Below are 17099 nucleotides of genomic sequence, written 5' to 3'. Positions count from 1 at the left end.
AATAAATTCCAAATTTCCCTGTGTTTTGAAAGGACATCATCTTAGGTAAATTTTGCATAAACACTAAAGGCAGTTTGTGTGTGTGTGTGTGTGTGTGTGTGTAGAAATGTTTTCTTGTAGAAGTACCTTTTGAACATACTTTCCTGGGATAGATTTTTGGTTCATGTGGCAGTGCCCTGTTGGGTTTCGAGTCTGACTCTGAGGTGAATGCCCAAGATCTCAATGTTGGGGTACCCTTTACCAGCTTCCTGAGGCTTCAGACCTGCAGAGGCAGCCCCCAGGCTTCTGCCCTATCCCACTGCCCTGTTTACTCCGCAGACCTGCCTTCCATCACTTTCCTGGCTGGTGAACACTGGCCCTGAAGGCATTAGGGAAGTTCACTGAGACTTGTTTTTTCCCTTTGTTCCTAGTAATGGTTCCAAGGTAAGTTTTTTTGGCAGGAAAACGACTGTGATGTTTTAGATTACTTCAAGGAAGCTCCTAGTGGACCCCTTAAACATCGCACCCGCTGGCAGCCTAATCAGTACTTGCTGCTTTGGTAGTGTGCGAGGACATCTATAATCCTGGCAATAAGCTTACAGAGAATTTATTCTTTATAATTGAGTGTAAAACATTGCTTTTTAAGGTGTGCTTTTCTGTACTCAAAAAAACTTAAGACTAAAAAACAAGACATTCTATAAATATATGTTTAATAACTTAGTTTTGTAAGTCCACCCGCCCTTTCCTTTTGATTGTTATAATGGAAAACATTGCTTTCAGTGATTAGAAGTAAAATGTTGATGGAAAATTTAAAAGACATTACGATCCTTTATATCTTTTTTCTCTTGGGAAAGCAATTTAATTAGGAAATAATCTTGTCCTCTAACATCTGACAATTACCATAAAATTATATCCCATTTGGTTGGCAACGAAACCAGTTCGAATTTGTAGCAAAATTTTGAGCTTTTACATTACTGTGAAAAGACAGTCAGATTTTAAATTAGAAAGATGAGGTTTAAAAAAATCAGAAATGCAAAGAACCAATTTTAAAACGCAATCTCCAATTTTCAGAAGTATGATTTCAGTGGGGCTGAGAGTAGGGAACCTACTAAATCCTTCAGGGAAGGAGAAGGGAGCACCTGGGGAGGGTGCTGATCACATCAGAGCTCAGCTCTTGCTGCCTGTGCACGCGTGTGACTGTGTGCACGCACGCGTGTGTGTGTATGTGTGTGCCTGCGTGTGTGCGCGCGCGCAGCCACAGGGCCGCTGGGGTGCTCGGGCCGCGGGCTTCCTCGCGGCCGGGAGCGGGGCGCGCGTCCCCGGCTGGGCAGACCCGGGTCGTGCGCAAACGCATGCAACGCCGGCTCTTTGTGTGTCTGTGTGGCTCCGCGCCGCCGCGGGCACCATTTTCTGCTCCGCTCGGGACAGGCACATAAAAGGGAAGGCGGCTGCCGCCCGTCGCCGTCCTCTTTCCCTCAGATGCCCTCTGCTGCAGGTTTATTATTACAGTACGGGCCGCGCCGCCTCTCCCCGCGGCCTTGGCCAGCCGCCGGGCTATGCAGCGCCCTGGCCGCCTTCACGCTTGGCTCGCCCCCAAACCGCCTCCTCCGCCTCCTTATTTGTCTGAAAAGCAACCGCACGTCGAGGCGAAGAAGCCCGCCGGGGCAACAGAGGCCGGGCCGGCGTGAGTGCGCGCCGCGCTGCGGGGGGCGGGGCCGGGGCGGCGCGCCTGTCTGCGGGCCCCTTTGTCCCCCAGGCCCGGGCCAGCGCAGTGGGGGCAGCGGGGTGTCCGGGGTGCCGAGGGCCGGGGCGCGCGCTCGTTGGCCGCTCGCCGACCGGGCCCCGAGTCGCCGATTCCTGCCGAGTAAGCAGTCTGGCTCCGCAGCGGCAGCACAGTGGCAGCAAGGCTGGGGCGCTGGCGCCGCACCAGCCCATCAGAATTAGCTCATTGTTCACTAGCACACTAGCAGCAGAGAGAGGGAGAGAGAGAGGGAGAGAGAGAGAGAGAGAGAGAGAGAGAAAGAAACTGACTCTTAGAGAAAGAGACACACACTCTTGGAGAGAGAGAGAGCGCGAGGCAGGGAGACCTTCCCCTCCTTTTTCCAAGGCTGCACTTCTTGGAAGTGAAGCTGGTTTGGGTTTTGTTTCCCTTCCCCCTCCTCCCTCCTCTTCCTCCACCCCTTTTCCCTCCCCCTGCCCCCTCTCCCCATCCCCCAGCTGTCTTTCTAGCATGATACCCTTTTTCATCCACATTTGTGTTTCAGGTGTAGAGAGGAGAGAGTGAACAGGGAGCGGGGCTTTTGTCTGTAAGTATATGCCATTCCCATCCCCGGCCGGGAGCGCTGCTTTCTCTTTTGTGTCGATTTCTTGCCGTTGCTCTTAGCTGGACCCTTCAACCCTGCAGAGTTCATGCTTCTTCCCTCTTAATTTTAAAGAGCTGAAGCGTGTACTTGGAGAAATTCTGGCATTTTGGGTCCTACTGCATTAAGGCTGGAATTTAACTTGGGCATTTTTTTAAAAAAATGCACAAGTTAAGAGGGAGAATTCTTTTGCGAAGGGGTGGGGTTTTTTGCTTGTTGGTGTGGTTAATTTTTGTTCTTCTTGCTCATAAAGCATTGTTAGGAACTGTTTTGTTTCTTTTCATGAGATGCACTTTGGTGCATGCAAGCCTCCCCCCACCCCCGCGCCTTTTATAAAATGAATTTGTGTCCCTCCATCCTTAGACTTTATTACTCTTTCAAAGCTTCTGTCGCCTCCTGGGGTCTTTCCAGGCATTCGATCTTGCAACACTTTTTTTTCCTGCATTTTCTTATAAAGCAGTTGAACTTCAGGGGAGGGAGGGCTTAAAAATAACTGACTGCTTTTTGCTTGATGATGATAATAGTCTGATTTGCATTTATATGTATCTGTAATACCATTATAGGAAAACTCGAAGAGCTTAAGATACCCTGTTAGAGAACTTTTAGTTCCTCCATTCATTTTAATTTTTGTCTTAACTTATGTTAACAAAAGAACTGTGTTCTGATGACACAAAGGTTGAGAGGAAAATCACTGCAGCATGTACATTAATGTTTATTTGGTTTAGGGAGAAGGGCATAATGGTGTATATTCCTGACTTTTCCCCCTCAGTGTAGTTTTTTTTTTTTTTTTTTTAAGCACGGAAGGTTATGTAATGCAGTGCCATTTCCAAAAATATCCACTCTGAGGCATTACACTACGCGGTGGAAGGCTGATTCCTATTCTGCTGTCTTGATTGCAAATATACTGCCAGTAGTATGTCTGGGAACAAAGAGCAGCCAGAAAACAATCTATTTTTATCACTTGGTTCTACTTTTAAGTTTGAACTCCTGCAATTTAAAGATGAACCCAACACTAAGAATAGCCCAGGAATTCCTTTGTCCCCTATTTAAGCCTACAGACCGATTGAAAAGCTCTTTCAGAAGCCCCAGTGGTTACAATAATTTGCATGTAACTTAGCTTAACCACAGAAAATGGTTATTTGTCTGTAGCCTCTAAACAGGCTTTCTCATTTGCTGACCTGTGGTGGGGCAATTTGTCTACTGTATTTAAACGTATTTTGCAGGTTGGTTGGTCTCCTTGGACTGAAGAGAGGGAGGGTGCAAGGCCAAGACTGTTAAGGATTCTCAAAATGGTAAGCATTGGTCATCAGAGGAGATTCTCAGTTGCTTCTTATCAGTCTTTATTCCATATAAATATCAACCACCCACCTTCATCCTGCCTGAACCCTCCATTGTTCCTACCCCATCTGACCTTTCAAAGGTTCTGTCTCTAGCCTGGAGAGCTTTGCAGTACAGCAATTTATATGAACTGGATGTAGTGAATTAGGGATTAGGTCTTTTGATTTTCAATCATTTTGAATAGAAAACTGAAATTCCTCTTTCAGAAGTGACGATTTATTTAACTCCAACAACAGAAACCATTCTGTTCTTTAAGAAGAGTGATATGTTGTGACATGCGTGGAAGAGGTGGCGGCAGTAGGGCTCAAACAAAGCGATGAGTCTTCTATTAGAGATAGCCAGAACTTATCCCCAAAAGTAGGAGTCTGTGTCCAGCTAATCCAACAGCTACAGAATCTGCTGTCTTTAAAAGCAATATATACATAGAGCATGGACTTTTATATTAATACACTGTCTGTTTTATCTCAAACATAATTAGTGTTTTGTTGTTGTTGTTGATTTATAACTTCATTTATGAGAGATATCTGCTCAGTTTTAGAAGGTAAGCATGTTATCCTCTAAATGAAAGTGTAACTATTTCTGACAAGCATTATGATCCACAGAGGAGGCAGTTAAGTGTTTGATGACTGATTAAAGAAATAGATGAAATACACATTAAAAACAGTTGAATAAGTGTATTAATTTTCTTTGAAAAATTTCCTTTATGGAAATAAAGTTGAACTGAAAAATAGAACAGAAATGTCATGAAACTTTTCACTTAAGTACAGCATGTCCTACTGCAGATGTTTATGCTCTTTAAAACACCTCTTTGCCACTTAGAGTGTGTGATTTCCAAATTTAGTTTTCATTTTTTCTTTTAAACGAGGGAGGAATTTAATGAATCAAAATTGAATCCGATGTACTTGATGTTTTCTTTGAGAACAATCCAAGTATAAGCTTCCAACGAGAAAAATGAATCAGAAGCTGTTAAATGAATTCTGTTTGAATTCTGTTAATAAGTAAGCTCTTATTTTTTGTGTATGCCTCAACTGTCATTTCAACAGGTGGGTGTCAAAGCACCTAATCAAATAGATCTTGTTTGGACATAGATTGATAATGACCAAATTAAGGAACTTAAGGTAGGAGGCAAAAGGGATGAACAGAAAACTAAACTAATCAGTAGGTTTTGTGCAAATGGTTCCTAACTCCATATTAAATTCCTAACTAGCCATTGTCATAGAGTTCTAGGATGGTAATAAACTAAACTGCTACAAAGTATTTTTGTTTATTTAATTATCTTTTACTGTGACTGGCCACATCATCTTGTCTTGTAGCTCTTTATCCCAGAACCTTACCCTTTGTGTCACCATAGATAGACCATGAAGTTTCATGTGTGTTGTGATATGTCAGGTGACCAGTTTGGTTGAACATCAATTTGACCACTGACTCTGCCAAAACTAGCCCTATAGATCAGGCTCAAAGAGTAAATATCATGTTTCCATAGTAGTGAGCAGAGTGAGCTTTGTGGAAGGCAAGCATGTGTGCCAAAGCCGAGAATGAAAGTTGGAACGATTTGCATGCTGAAGAGCAAATTCAAGTTATTACTACATGTGTCACTTTCTTACAATTGTCGTTTATGTATGGTGGCAGAATGAGAAGTCACAATTTGTTGCTCTTGGAAGGATTTTGAGTCATGGAAAAATTCTCACAACTTTTTGGTGATCCTTTCATCAAGATGTCAGTCCCTTTTGGCACAAGCCCATTGCCTGAAATGAAACCACCGACAGTTATTGTCCGTGGGTGATTCCAAGTAACTTTCTAGCAATTCTCTTATTCCAGGAGGTCTGAGGTCTTCAAAGTCTTTTCACATTCTAATGTAAAAAAAAAAAAGTTTCGATTGTGTTTTTTTTAAAACTGATATTAGAGGGGTCTTATACCTCCTTTTCTCCTTTTTGGAAAAATGAAGTTATTTTCTTTCCTTGATTAAAACAGATTACTTTGCTGATCTCTGTAACTGGCTTTTTAAAGACTTAGCCCGTATACAGTAGAAACTAGTACTAGAGAAGCAATAGAGTTAACACCTGGCCACCTCTAGAAAATATACAAACATGCCTTTTCTGTTAAATGTGTATTTCCATTTACATAATTTAAAACATTAAAGAGGATCTAATTTCAATGTATTTGACCTGCTTAGTAAAGGGCCTATTCCAAATACAAATTTATAGTCAACTCATTCCAGAGTAAGAAATTAACTAGTAGACTCCAGAATTCAAAACAGAGTGATTCAATATTTAGACATTTGACATACCCTAAAGTGATGTTTCACAACGATAATTTGAAGGCACTAAAGAATACTAATGTGCCTTTTGCATTATCAAAAAAATACAACTGCTTTGTTAACAGTACAAGGCGTTAATCACATTGTGTTCTGTGTAGGGGACCCTTTGGGCACAACTCCAGGGGGCACCATTTACATAGACTACAGTTCATCTGGGGTTGTGCATTTTTGGAGGACTGTTAAAAGTTTTAATTTTGACTGTGGTTTGCCTTATCTTAGTTTTCTAGAATGTTTTTTTTAATAACTCATCCCTCAGTTTTCTAGTAAGCATACCTTTTTCTAGTCCCCCCACCACCCCCTTCTCTGCAATTAACAAAGATATTGTGAGTCTGGAGAAATCTTCAGCATTTCTTTAATTTATATTTGGCTTTTTGTTAAATTTAATTTCTAAGATTATATTTTATATGGGTCCTTGGTTTTACTTAGCTGTTTTATTTTAAAGGTACTTGCTTCAGGTACATCACTGAGAAGAACATACTTCAGAATGAGTAGATGGGTCTTATTGAATAGTTTGAAAAACTAAATTATTTAATTCAATGTCAAGAGTAAGTCCTTATTTTCAACATGACTACCCTCTGTGCTGTAAACTTGCCTCCAAGTATGGATGTGCCATAGATTCACAGTGGCATAAGCATGGGCTCATTATGTTTTAACAGAGACCTAGGAATTGGAACAATTTTAGATTCTCTCTAAGACCGATGCTGAGCTTTTCAAAAAGATGAGTTGACTCCATTGTACCGTTCATAGAGCTCTGCTTTCTGTACAGTCTGTGAAGTGGCATTCATGGGCTTACAAGGAGACTCTTTCAATAATCTCTCCATTAACATAAGGTTTCCTTGTTTAAAGAAAAATACAAAGATTGCAGAGGGATGAGGTCCTGTTGGTAGCTGTGCCGTTGGGTTTTGGAATGTAAATTTACAAGTTGCTTAGTGATTCTTGATTGTGGAGATGCTGAAAAGTACCTAGGAGGGTAATTTTAGATGGTACTATCTTCTCTTTCACCAGGCCTTCTAGCACACTGTGAGGGGAGAATTGGGAATTGTTTGGGGAATGAGGACAGTAGGGATGGTCTATCTGGGTTTAGCCCCAGTCCTGCTTCCTCTTGAACTAAATAAATATTTCAGGCAGGAGAAGATATTTAGGCAGAAATCTTGGAATAAACAGTTATTTAAAGCACCATTCTATTTTTTTGTTTGTTTGTTTCTTCTATTTTAACCTGATGCAATTCTTAAAAACTGGCATGTAAATCAGATCTTCATAAATACACTGAAGGAATTCACTTTATTTTAAACCCTAAGATGAATACTTTAAAATCAGAAAATACACTTCTAAAATATGAATACTTTAGTAATCCAAATGAGTAACCTCCAGATGATGAGTCTTATACATCGTGTTCACTTACATTGGACTGACTGGGAGCCTTGGAGTGAAGTACTGTGGCCTCCTTGCTCTTGCACATATTTTTTTATTTTTGTTTTTTTTTTTTTGCTCATATTTTTTTAAATGCTGTTTCTGGCTGGAAAGTCTTTTAAGGTCTTATTCTCACAACCAAAGTGAAATGGAGGGTTGAGATAATTATCTGAATAATTATGCTTAAAACAAAAAAAAAAGTTGATTTTTGTCTGATTTATCTTGGCTATTCAAAATGTTGCTGGAGTGAGGTAGTAGTGGGAGGGATTTGCCTGAATTATCTGAATAATTCCTTTGTTATACAGGAAAAGACTAGCAATAAGGAAGTCTTACCAGCAAGTCCAATTTGAATATACCAGAAAATATATTGCATGTACATGGACTGTGTCATCTTAGTTGATCAAGATACTTTTTTAAAATTCTAATTTTAAAACACTCCTTTGCTTTGTACTGGAAAACAGGTTAACTATAAATCTCAGCCCACAGCTGTAGGAATTACGGTTACTAAAAATATTACTTATTGGTTCTATATTTATCTGAAATGGGTATTTCTGGACATATTTTGCACCTAAGGACAGCTTCAAGAATCTCTCATCTCAGTGGTTTAAAAAAACAGCAGTGATCCTGAAACTGATCTATTAGTGCGTGACAGTATTAGCAGCTCTAATGGTTTGGGACTTAAGCATTAGCATGGCTCTCAACTAAATTCTAAATATCAATTCAGTTATTAGTAGCAATGACATGGTATTAACCTAGTGTAACACTAGATTATACTCTCCTGCATTACTTGTTAGTTGGATCACATACATTTCTTTCACTGACCAGCTAAATTATAGGCTCCCAGAGGGTTTATAAACTTCATATACAGTGCTTAATAAAGTATTAAATATATGTTAGAAGCTCAGTAAATATTTGGTCTATACATGCTAATATCTGAAAGTTGGACTTTCAAAAAATTCATCATTAATGACTTAATCTTGTTTAGTTTTGGTGGACTAGAAGTAATTTGTATCCTTCCATTCTTCTAAAGAGCTAGGAAGTTGAAGTGAGTGTAATTTTAGTTTCCACAGCAAATTATTTTCCTTTTTTTTTAATGTACCTCAATGGCATATTGATTTTTTTTAATAAATTTATTTTAGTTTAGTTTTTTGGCCACATTGGGTCTTCATTGCTGCAGGTGGGCTTTCTCTAGTTGCAGTGAGCGGGAGCTACTCTTTGTTGCGGTGCGCAGGCTTCTCACTGCAGTGGCTTCTCTTGTTGTGGAGCATGGGCTCTAGGCACGCGGACTTCAGTAGTTGTGGCACACAGGCTCAGTAGTTGTGGCTCGTGGGCTCTAGAACGCAGGCTCAGTAGTTGTGGCGCATGGGCTTAGTTGCTCCGCGGCATGTGGGATCTTCCCAGACTGGGGCTTGAACCTGTGTCCCCTGCATTAGCAGGTGGATTCTTAACCACTGCACCACCAGGGAAATCATCCATTATTTATTAACAGGAGAAAAAAATTGTGCTTAAGCCATAAAGCCACTTGCCAAAAAAGAATGGCTTGCAATTGCTCACCTTTACCGGTGTTTAGAGCCACACTCTGAACAACATGGTACGATGCTAGCTCTCTAGGTTTGATCCAGCTGTGGTACTCAAAACTCACAGTAGCTTCTCCTGGAATCCTAAAAATCCCCTCTGGGATCCAGGAGGACCTTTGCTCCCAGTATTGGAACTTTAAAGCCTTTATTTATTTCCAGTATAATCTCATTCTGTGATATTCTGAAAATGGTCCCAAGAAAACAAAGATGCCATGTCTGAAAGTACTGAAGAAAATGAGAAGAGATAGCAGTAGGGTTATGCATATATTCCCATGTCAGCTGAACAAGTGTTTTTTTTTTTTTTTTTTGAGTATTTTCTTTGTGCTTAGTTCTTTGCATTATGGAAAGTGCACAGTTGGCCAGTGCCCTCAGTGGATTTATATTTTAGTTGTGGCAAGAAGACTAATATGCATGACAAATTTAAACATTGTCTTGCAGTATAATCTAGTGCTAAATTGTAAGATGCAGAAGAGTGGTATTATTGGGGACTGGGGATTATAGGCGAAAACTTTTTTTTAAGGAGGTAGAAATTCAGCTAGACCCAGAGATGACAAATATATGGCATGTGTGCCACCACGGACTCCTGCTATATACCTGTGGCAGACATCGCTAATCGGTGTCTTGACGCTCATTATTATTATTCACCCTGAATATGATTTCCAAATCCTCACAATCTTGTTCTGTTAACAACTGATTGGAGTCGGCACAAAATTTGAAACCTAGAAGCTCCTTGAGAGCAGGTACTATGCCTTCTTAAGATTTTTAGGGCTTAGCATCAATCCTTAACAAATATTGAGTGAATGAAGAATTAAGAATATTCCGGTAGATTTAGTTGAGAGAAAAGCATATTTCTCATAAAAGTAAAGTATGCTTACAGGAGTGAGCGTAATGCGTTTTTACTACAGTAGGGAACGTCCTCCTCCCTGTTTAGGGCCTCTGTGCTCTCAAAGACAGACCTCACACACTCGACCTAGAGGTTGAGGACTTGATGTGCTGAGCCAGAGGAAGCCACTGAGCGGGCATCTTGGAGATGGCCCGAGGCTCTCCCTCAGGTTCCAGCCTGCCTCAGGTTCTTGGCGTTTTGATTGTGCCCAACAGAAAAGGGCACACACACTCCCTCACATACACCTTCTGACCGACTGTCAGCCTAATTTACTGCTGCCTGTCACTGTGTTTGGGTCAGGGTGGAGTGGTGGAAGAGAAAGACGCTCCCTAGCTGGAAGGAATTGGGAAGGGAGCACACGTGTAATCTCTTTCTTGGGAGAAGGTGGCAGCACCTTCTCTGGTAAATGCCAGAGGGTTCATCAGTGTCCACTTGGCCAGAGAGGGTGTTGCTGCCATGCCAGCTGCATGAAAGGAGGCCCCATGCGTCCCTTCTGTGAGGCTAACTGGGTGTAGCCATGTGCTAATCAGTTGTAACCACACGCACCCAGCTGGTTCTCTCTCTCTCCTTCTTCCTGATTAGCCAGATGTACGTATTCAAAGTTCAAGCCAACACTTACATCACCATAATAAAATTGTTTACAATTTGAGGCCTACAGGCTGTTACTAATTTAGTCAGTAGTCTAGTGACCATAAGGGAATCTTGTCACATGATACACAGAAGTTGGCGAAAGCCAAGACCAAGAAGGATTTTTCTGGAATCTCTTCTGGAAACAGCATAGACTCAGAAGGCATCAGCTGCAAGGTTTTCAATATGAAATGATTTTACCGGCTCCTTTGGCCCCTTCAGATGAGGTTGGACTCATCCCCTAAGTCTCTCAGTAAGTGACATAGGTAAGCACTGTTCCTTGAATTCCTTAAGCCATACTCCCACCTCATACTTTCAAGTATTTTTTTTTCAACTTGGGTGTTTAAACCTTCATAAGTTTAATTTCTGTGTCTGGGTAACCATGCCAGGAACTATGTGAACTCATCTTTTATTTCTAGCTACTATAGCATATATTTTCTTAGAGGGACCAGGCCACTTGTTATTCTGAACATGCCCCAGGAGGCCCTCCCTCTGTGCCTTTGCTTACTCAGTCCTAGAAAGAATGCTCCTCCTGACAAAATAAAGCTCTTCTTCCAGACTGCATTTAAATGACAACTCCTCCACGAAACTCACCCCAGGACATCCAGCAGGAATGATCTCATGCTCCTCTGTACACTCATCACACAACAGTCTACTTGTAGCTGGCTTCTTTCTGCATGCTTTTCTACCCTCCAAGATTGTAAACTTGAAACACGAACACTGACCACTAGTAAGTGAACATCAGGCCTCTTTTTATGATAGCAGTTGAGGCTGTGATGCCTCATTTTTTTCCCTTTCCTCTACCAGGATGGTGAGTTCAGATGTGGGAAAGTTTCATCATTGAGAGGGAACTCTAGAACAGCTAGTGAAGTTGATTGGCATTCTTTTCCTACAAAGTAGAAGGAACCCCTAACCTTCATGGACGTTAGAATAGATTGCACCTCCATGAACCACTCTGACCACTGCTCCAGTACCTGTGTAGGAACTGGCACATTCTTAGTAATCAATAAATGTCTGTGGAATAAATGAATGAGTCAGAGCTCAGGGATACATGGAGATCTGTTATTTCTGGGCGGAACCGGGTGGTTCACCTTGAGATTTACAACTAGTAATAGCTCAACACTTTGCAGGGTCGCGACAGTGCAGATTGTAGAATGTATGACCCAGGAAATGAGATCACCATGGACAGGTGATGAATTTACTGCTGAAAACCCCTCTCATTGAATAAAGAAGGCTCAGTGTTTGTTAGGGAGGTAAAAGGAGAGAGTTAAGTGAAGTCTAAGCACAAGAGAAAACCAGCTCTGTAGTTCTGTGCTCCCTTCCTGTACACTTCTTTAGACAGAAGAGGCCCTGAGAGTGTCCAGAAGGTTAGTTCAGTATGGTCTGCTGGAAGAGGACTCTCATCTTTAGGGTGGAGTCACACATCCATCCAGAACACTGGCTGTGGGGTGCCCTTGTGCTCCAGGTTATCAATGGTGTTTTGCCAGTGGTCCCAGTTTGCCTCTCAGCAGTCTGACTAAGGCATTCATGACGGTAGAGCATCATCTGCTCTGGTTTCACAAGGTAATGAAATCTTCATAAGTGAAATGATTGCCTCTTATTACCTTAGGATGGTTTCCAGTCTAAGCTTTGTGCCTGAAAAGTGTTAGGATTATCTAGCTGGAAGTATTTTTAAACCCTTGATTTTACACTATCCTTGTTTATCCTCACTTTCATAGACTAAAATACAAACATAATTCCTGTTTGAAAAGGAGAAGGAGAAGATATTTAAGAGAATGTGCTCGATGAAAGGAAGGTCTCTTGGCCCCTTTTAAGCTGAAATTGGGAACCAGAGCCATTGACTGGAAAGAAAGGGAGAATGGCTGAATAGTTGTTGCCAGTGAAAATATGAGCCAGAGACTCATACCAATAGGCAATTAAAACAAGAGGGAGATTCATAACGTGCACAGAAGTTTTGGTGTCGTTGCCCGGTTCTAGCTCTTCTCCCTTCTCCACTCCAGCCCTTACTCAGATCACCATCACACACCAGTGTCCTTTGATTACTGGGGCAGGTAACAGCCTTCCTGTCTGAATTGTGTTTGATACAATTCCAGCAGGGAAAAATACTGCAGTCCAGTGGCTGAACAGGGAGAAATCTACAAAAGTTGTGTTTAAAATGGGTCCAGACATTTTGAGGTCACTTTTATTGGATAAAGTCAGTGTCGGATATAGAACCCATTCTTGGACAGGAAAGAGTAGAAATTAGGAGAAGATACTGCGTGTTTGGCAGCCAGCGTTCAGAACTGTCAAGGAAAAACTAGCGTCTGTAGTTAGATGGATAAAACTTACTGACTAAGATACTTATAAACATGACCCAAGTAAGGGATTGTTATCAAGTACTTTACTAAGAAGGACTGTTTCGTGTCCTTCATTGTCGTCATAGTGAAAGTTACCAAAAGGCTTACTGAGACCATGAGGGGAGAGTCTGTTCTTGTGCACCTTTGCCAGGCGGTTGCTGAACCTGCGTGCACTGTTGTGCCATGTGGGTTTGGCAGCACATGGTTGAACATTTAGCCTAGTGCCTGCTGCGTTGTAGGGACTCAGTTAACACTGGCTGAGAGAATGAATACTGGGCAGGGAATGGATCCACTGTTTGAAAGATGCGATCTCATGTACTTTCTGTGGTTGCATGGCTAAGAGAATTAGAATTTGAAAAGATGAATTCATTAACTAGCCCTCTCCTTTCCTGAATAGATATCCAGGATTTGGTGGCTTAGCTCTAAAAGACTTTTTTGAGAGAAAAAAAAAAGGGTTTTCTTTGCTACTTTGGCACTTCCAGCCCAAGGTAATGGGACATTTTCTTTGATAAGATGTTCATTCTCTAGAGCTGAAGGCTACCTACTAAATATTAAATGCTTCACAGAAAGTAAGTACTTGGTAACTATTTCTTGATTTATTGATTGGATAATCAATTAATATATCTACTCAACCACTTCAGTTAATAGAGCATCAAAAATTCTGCCCACATCTTCTTGGAGTCCTTCTCATCTTTGTAATTTTGATCCTTAGTCACCTGGATTTGACTGTTTCCAAAGCCTAGATGCTATGGACCGCAACTAAGGCTCCATTTCATGGTGCCCTGTGGAGACTTAGGTCTAATTATGCATCACAGAATGCCTCTGGCCTTTGGATATTTTGTTCACTTCTTGATAATAGAATCTTAAATTGTTCTGATCTTGTTATCAAGGTCTGGGAGTCAAGTCTCCATATCTTTTCATTTCATCTTCATTAAGCCTATGCTTTTTTTTTTCATGAGGACTCCTTTTGAAACTTTAATTTTCTTTTACAGGATTAATTGTCTACACTGTCACAATCAATTCAATCAGAAATTCAATTAAATTTTTTTGGCATCATATAAACAATTCATCCGATAGTTAATGTGAATTTTTACCAATTTGATCAGTATTCTTATGTTGTTCAGACAAACCCAGAGGGGTACTATGTCTTTGACTGATTGAATACGGTACTCTGCCTGTAGTCTGAGGATCAGATACTACTTTCCTTGTTATTTTCTATTTGTTACCTTCATGATAGTAATAACTAATAATTGGCTTGTTCCCTGATCTCTATTTTTCCATTTTTCTGTCTTTAGTACTGACTGCATTTCTACTACGTTAATTGAAAGTTTCCAAATGGAATCAGGTTACATTTTTTTTTCTTTCTGAATTACCATTCTTAGTAGTTTCCACACTGCCTCTCTGGTCTAATAAGTGTTTATTTTCTTCCTCTTCAATTAGGATTACTTTATATTTATACGTAGTGTATGGTTTGTATATCTGCATATCATTGGTAAAGATAAGAGTTTAATTCTCCTTTGACTAAACAGTTTGTTCTGAAATTAAAATTTTGAAAAGCAAAGTTACAGTGAACATGATTTCAAAGGCATCTGATGAAAGAAAAATATTCTGAATTAGACTGTCCGTTACTAAGCCATCAGAGAAGAAGTCATTTGAGAGTTCATTTAGGGGTCATATGAAAACCATTTGGTTTCTCAGCAAATGCCCTTTGTAATTAGCTGCAGTGTTTGCTAGATATTTGTATTGTGCTGAACATTTCCTTCCAGGGAAAACTGAAAAAAGACAAAACTGCGGTGATGAGTGTTGCTTGGGTTTAATTAGATCCGCAGCCCTCATGTAGCCAAGTGAGAGTTGCTGCTCTAAGAGTAGTCTTTCCCAACTACTGTAGTGACACGTGGATGAGCACACCCTCTGTGCCCTCAGACAGTGCTGATTTTTTTAGGTAAGTTATTTTTGAGGGCAGCTATTTATCAGAAACACAGCTGGCAGAGTAACAAATATTTCTGAGAAAACTACTCTTGATAGTAGGTGTCAGAAATTTATCTAAATTTCATCACAAGGGCACTAAGTGGAGATGCTCAGCACCTACTTGGGGGTTGAAAACAGGCCCCAGCTCTCAGGGGCCTCATGACGCCACTGCAGGTAGCTCTGGGGAAATAGCAGAGAAGACCGATATTGAGAGACCGTGTTCTCTGAGAAGAGAGGCTGGGTTTGCATGCTGTCTTCTCCATTTCTTGGGTATGTGATCTTGGGCAGGCTCCCTGACTGCTCCCCATCAGCATTCTCATCTGTCAGACTGTGAGGGTGATGATAATAACAGCTACCCCAGATCCACTTAGTCCTTGTGTGCTGGACCCTGTTGCCATGGCTTTACAGGTATTGATGCACTTCGTCCTTGCAACAGCACCCTGAGGATTAAATGAGTGTGCCTGGAAAACATGCCTAAAATTAAAAAAAAAAATTATAATGACCTCTAGTATGCATTGCCATGGAAAACTCTGGGTCTCCAAATTTACATACTCTGCCCGTGTGGGTTCCAACAACCCTCATGCATTGCTCACAGTTCTCTTCCTTTGGAGTAGTATAGTTTTGCTGATTGGTTTGCAGTGGAAGAAGGACTGAGGGGGAAAAGCCCAAAAGATGTCAATATCAATTTATTCTGTTGTCGCAGAATGTAGTCAGGACTTGGAATGAAGTTCCGAGTTTCCAAAGCTGGCTTTTTCGCGTCAGTTGGAATATGTGATCCCTTTCCCAGGGAATTTAGCCTCCTAATTTGGCATTCCTTTTGCAGTTATCTTCACAACTCTTGAGGTGTTTGTTGGGTGACTCCAAGTACTGAAACACCTTGTCGATTTGGGTTGGTGGCCGCCCCCATAGGTCTTCTCTGCTTCCCATGGTACTGCCTGACTGAGCCTTTGTCAGGGAGAAGACTTCTACTGAATCAGACCAGGCTGTACTCAGTGGGGCTGAAAATCCAGGTGGTGTACAGGGGCACATCCATCCTAACCTTATTCTATTCCTCTTGTACTTTTAGTTTTTTGCCAGTTTTCATAGAGGACAGGTTACTGGAAGCCTCTTAGTGCCCTGTTTGTGACCTAAACACTTACAGCATGCAGATATGGATCGGGCTATATTTCCCCCCTTTTTAAAGCCAAACTTCTTATAAGATAATCAGCTAGCCTCTGATTTAAACCAATTTTAATTACACCCTCTCCACAACAGAAACCATTTTCCCTCCAAATTTAGTGATCTGTTATGATGCTGTTTGCTGTTGAAGAGTTATCAGTCTTTGAATGACCAAGACGGTGCAAGACAAGCACTGAACTGTGAAATGTGTTTTGCTAAATGCTGAGCGGTTTGCAGCTGCCAGCAGAAGAGGGTGCATTGACGGAAAGCAAGAATAACTTCTTTCGGAATGAGCACTTTGGGAGATAATACCCACTTTCTGGAAAAGTCAGTCTTGCTCATGTCATCAATAGGAATGCTTTGAAGTGTCCACAAGCTCGTCAAAAGCAACTGGCTATCTCATCATTCATGCAGATCAAGAAAAACCCCAAATCCTTATGTCCAGATAAATAAATACCTGTTTCACTAGCCTTTGATTGAGGGCTTTAGCGAAAGAAATCTGAGTTTTGAGGACTTATTCTTCCGTGTTGTTGGTGAAAAGTTTTATAAGATTTTAGTGGATAGTGCAGTAACTTCAGGACAAGAGGAAAGAAATATCAGTATTCTTGGTGAGTAGAAATCAGACTTCTTATAGTTATTTGAAACCCAGCATACCTAAAATTATTCAAGCCAGCTAATAAAAGCAAGTCTAGATGTTTCCTATTAACCTTGGAATGTGCTTGGAAAAAGTCCTGCTAGTTCCAGATGTCTAGTATTGGAAAGCATATCAACAGCGTGACTCTCATTTGTGGCAGAGAATACAGTTCAAAAATTCATAAGTGCAGTTTGGTGCACTGGGGCCCAATATGGTTTTCTTTCTTTCCTTCTTTCCGTCCTTCCTTCCTTTGTTTTCCTGTTTTTCAGTCTTTTGCTCTCTTTCTTTCTTCCTCTCTTCCCTCCCTTCATTCCCTTTCATCCTTCCTTCTTTCTTCTTTTCTTTCACCTTAAAAGTAGGAGAAACATTGCAAGATGTGGTGTTTTTCTGATTTCTTGGTTACAAATGAAAACCAATTTATATAAGGGAATAAGGTGGTCCAGACTTAGAACTCAGATGTGTTAAGTAAATATTTATTCTGGTTCCACTCCAGGGAGGTAAAGATTTTATTA

General features: G+C 41.0%; 1 protein-coding gene across 4 annotated transcripts in view; it reads left to right on the top strand.

Annotated features, from left to right (window-relative positions):
• Positions 1-1452: 1452 nt before the first annotated feature.
• Positions 1453-17099, top strand: part of NREP (neuronal regeneration related protein) — a 29743-nt gene continuing 14096 nt past the window's right edge. The window contains exons 1-3 of one of the 4 annotated variants that reach the window (XM_082621421.1): positions 1453-1663; positions 2244-2285; positions 3563-3631. In XM_082621421.1, coding sequence (XP_082477547.1) covers positions 3629-3631 — 3 coding nt within the window. In that variant the 5' untranslated portion in view covers positions 1453-1663; positions 2244-2285; positions 3563-3628. Of the gene's footprint in view, positions 1664-1742; positions 1844-1949; positions 2112-2243; positions 2286-3562; positions 3632-17099 lie in introns of those variants that run through there. The other 3 variants (XM_082621420.1, XM_082621419.1, XM_082621422.1) reach the window with 3 other exon arrangements.

This window comes from Mesoplodon mirus (assembly GCF_964341445.2).
Source record: "Mesoplodon mirus genome assembly, chromosome: 5".
Taxonomy (NCBI): Eukaryota; Metazoa; Chordata; class Mammalia; order Artiodactyla; family Ziphiidae; genus Mesoplodon; species Mesoplodon mirus.
The sequence above is the reverse complement of the archived record's forward strand: the minus strand, read 5'-3'. Positions and strand labels throughout refer to the sequence as shown.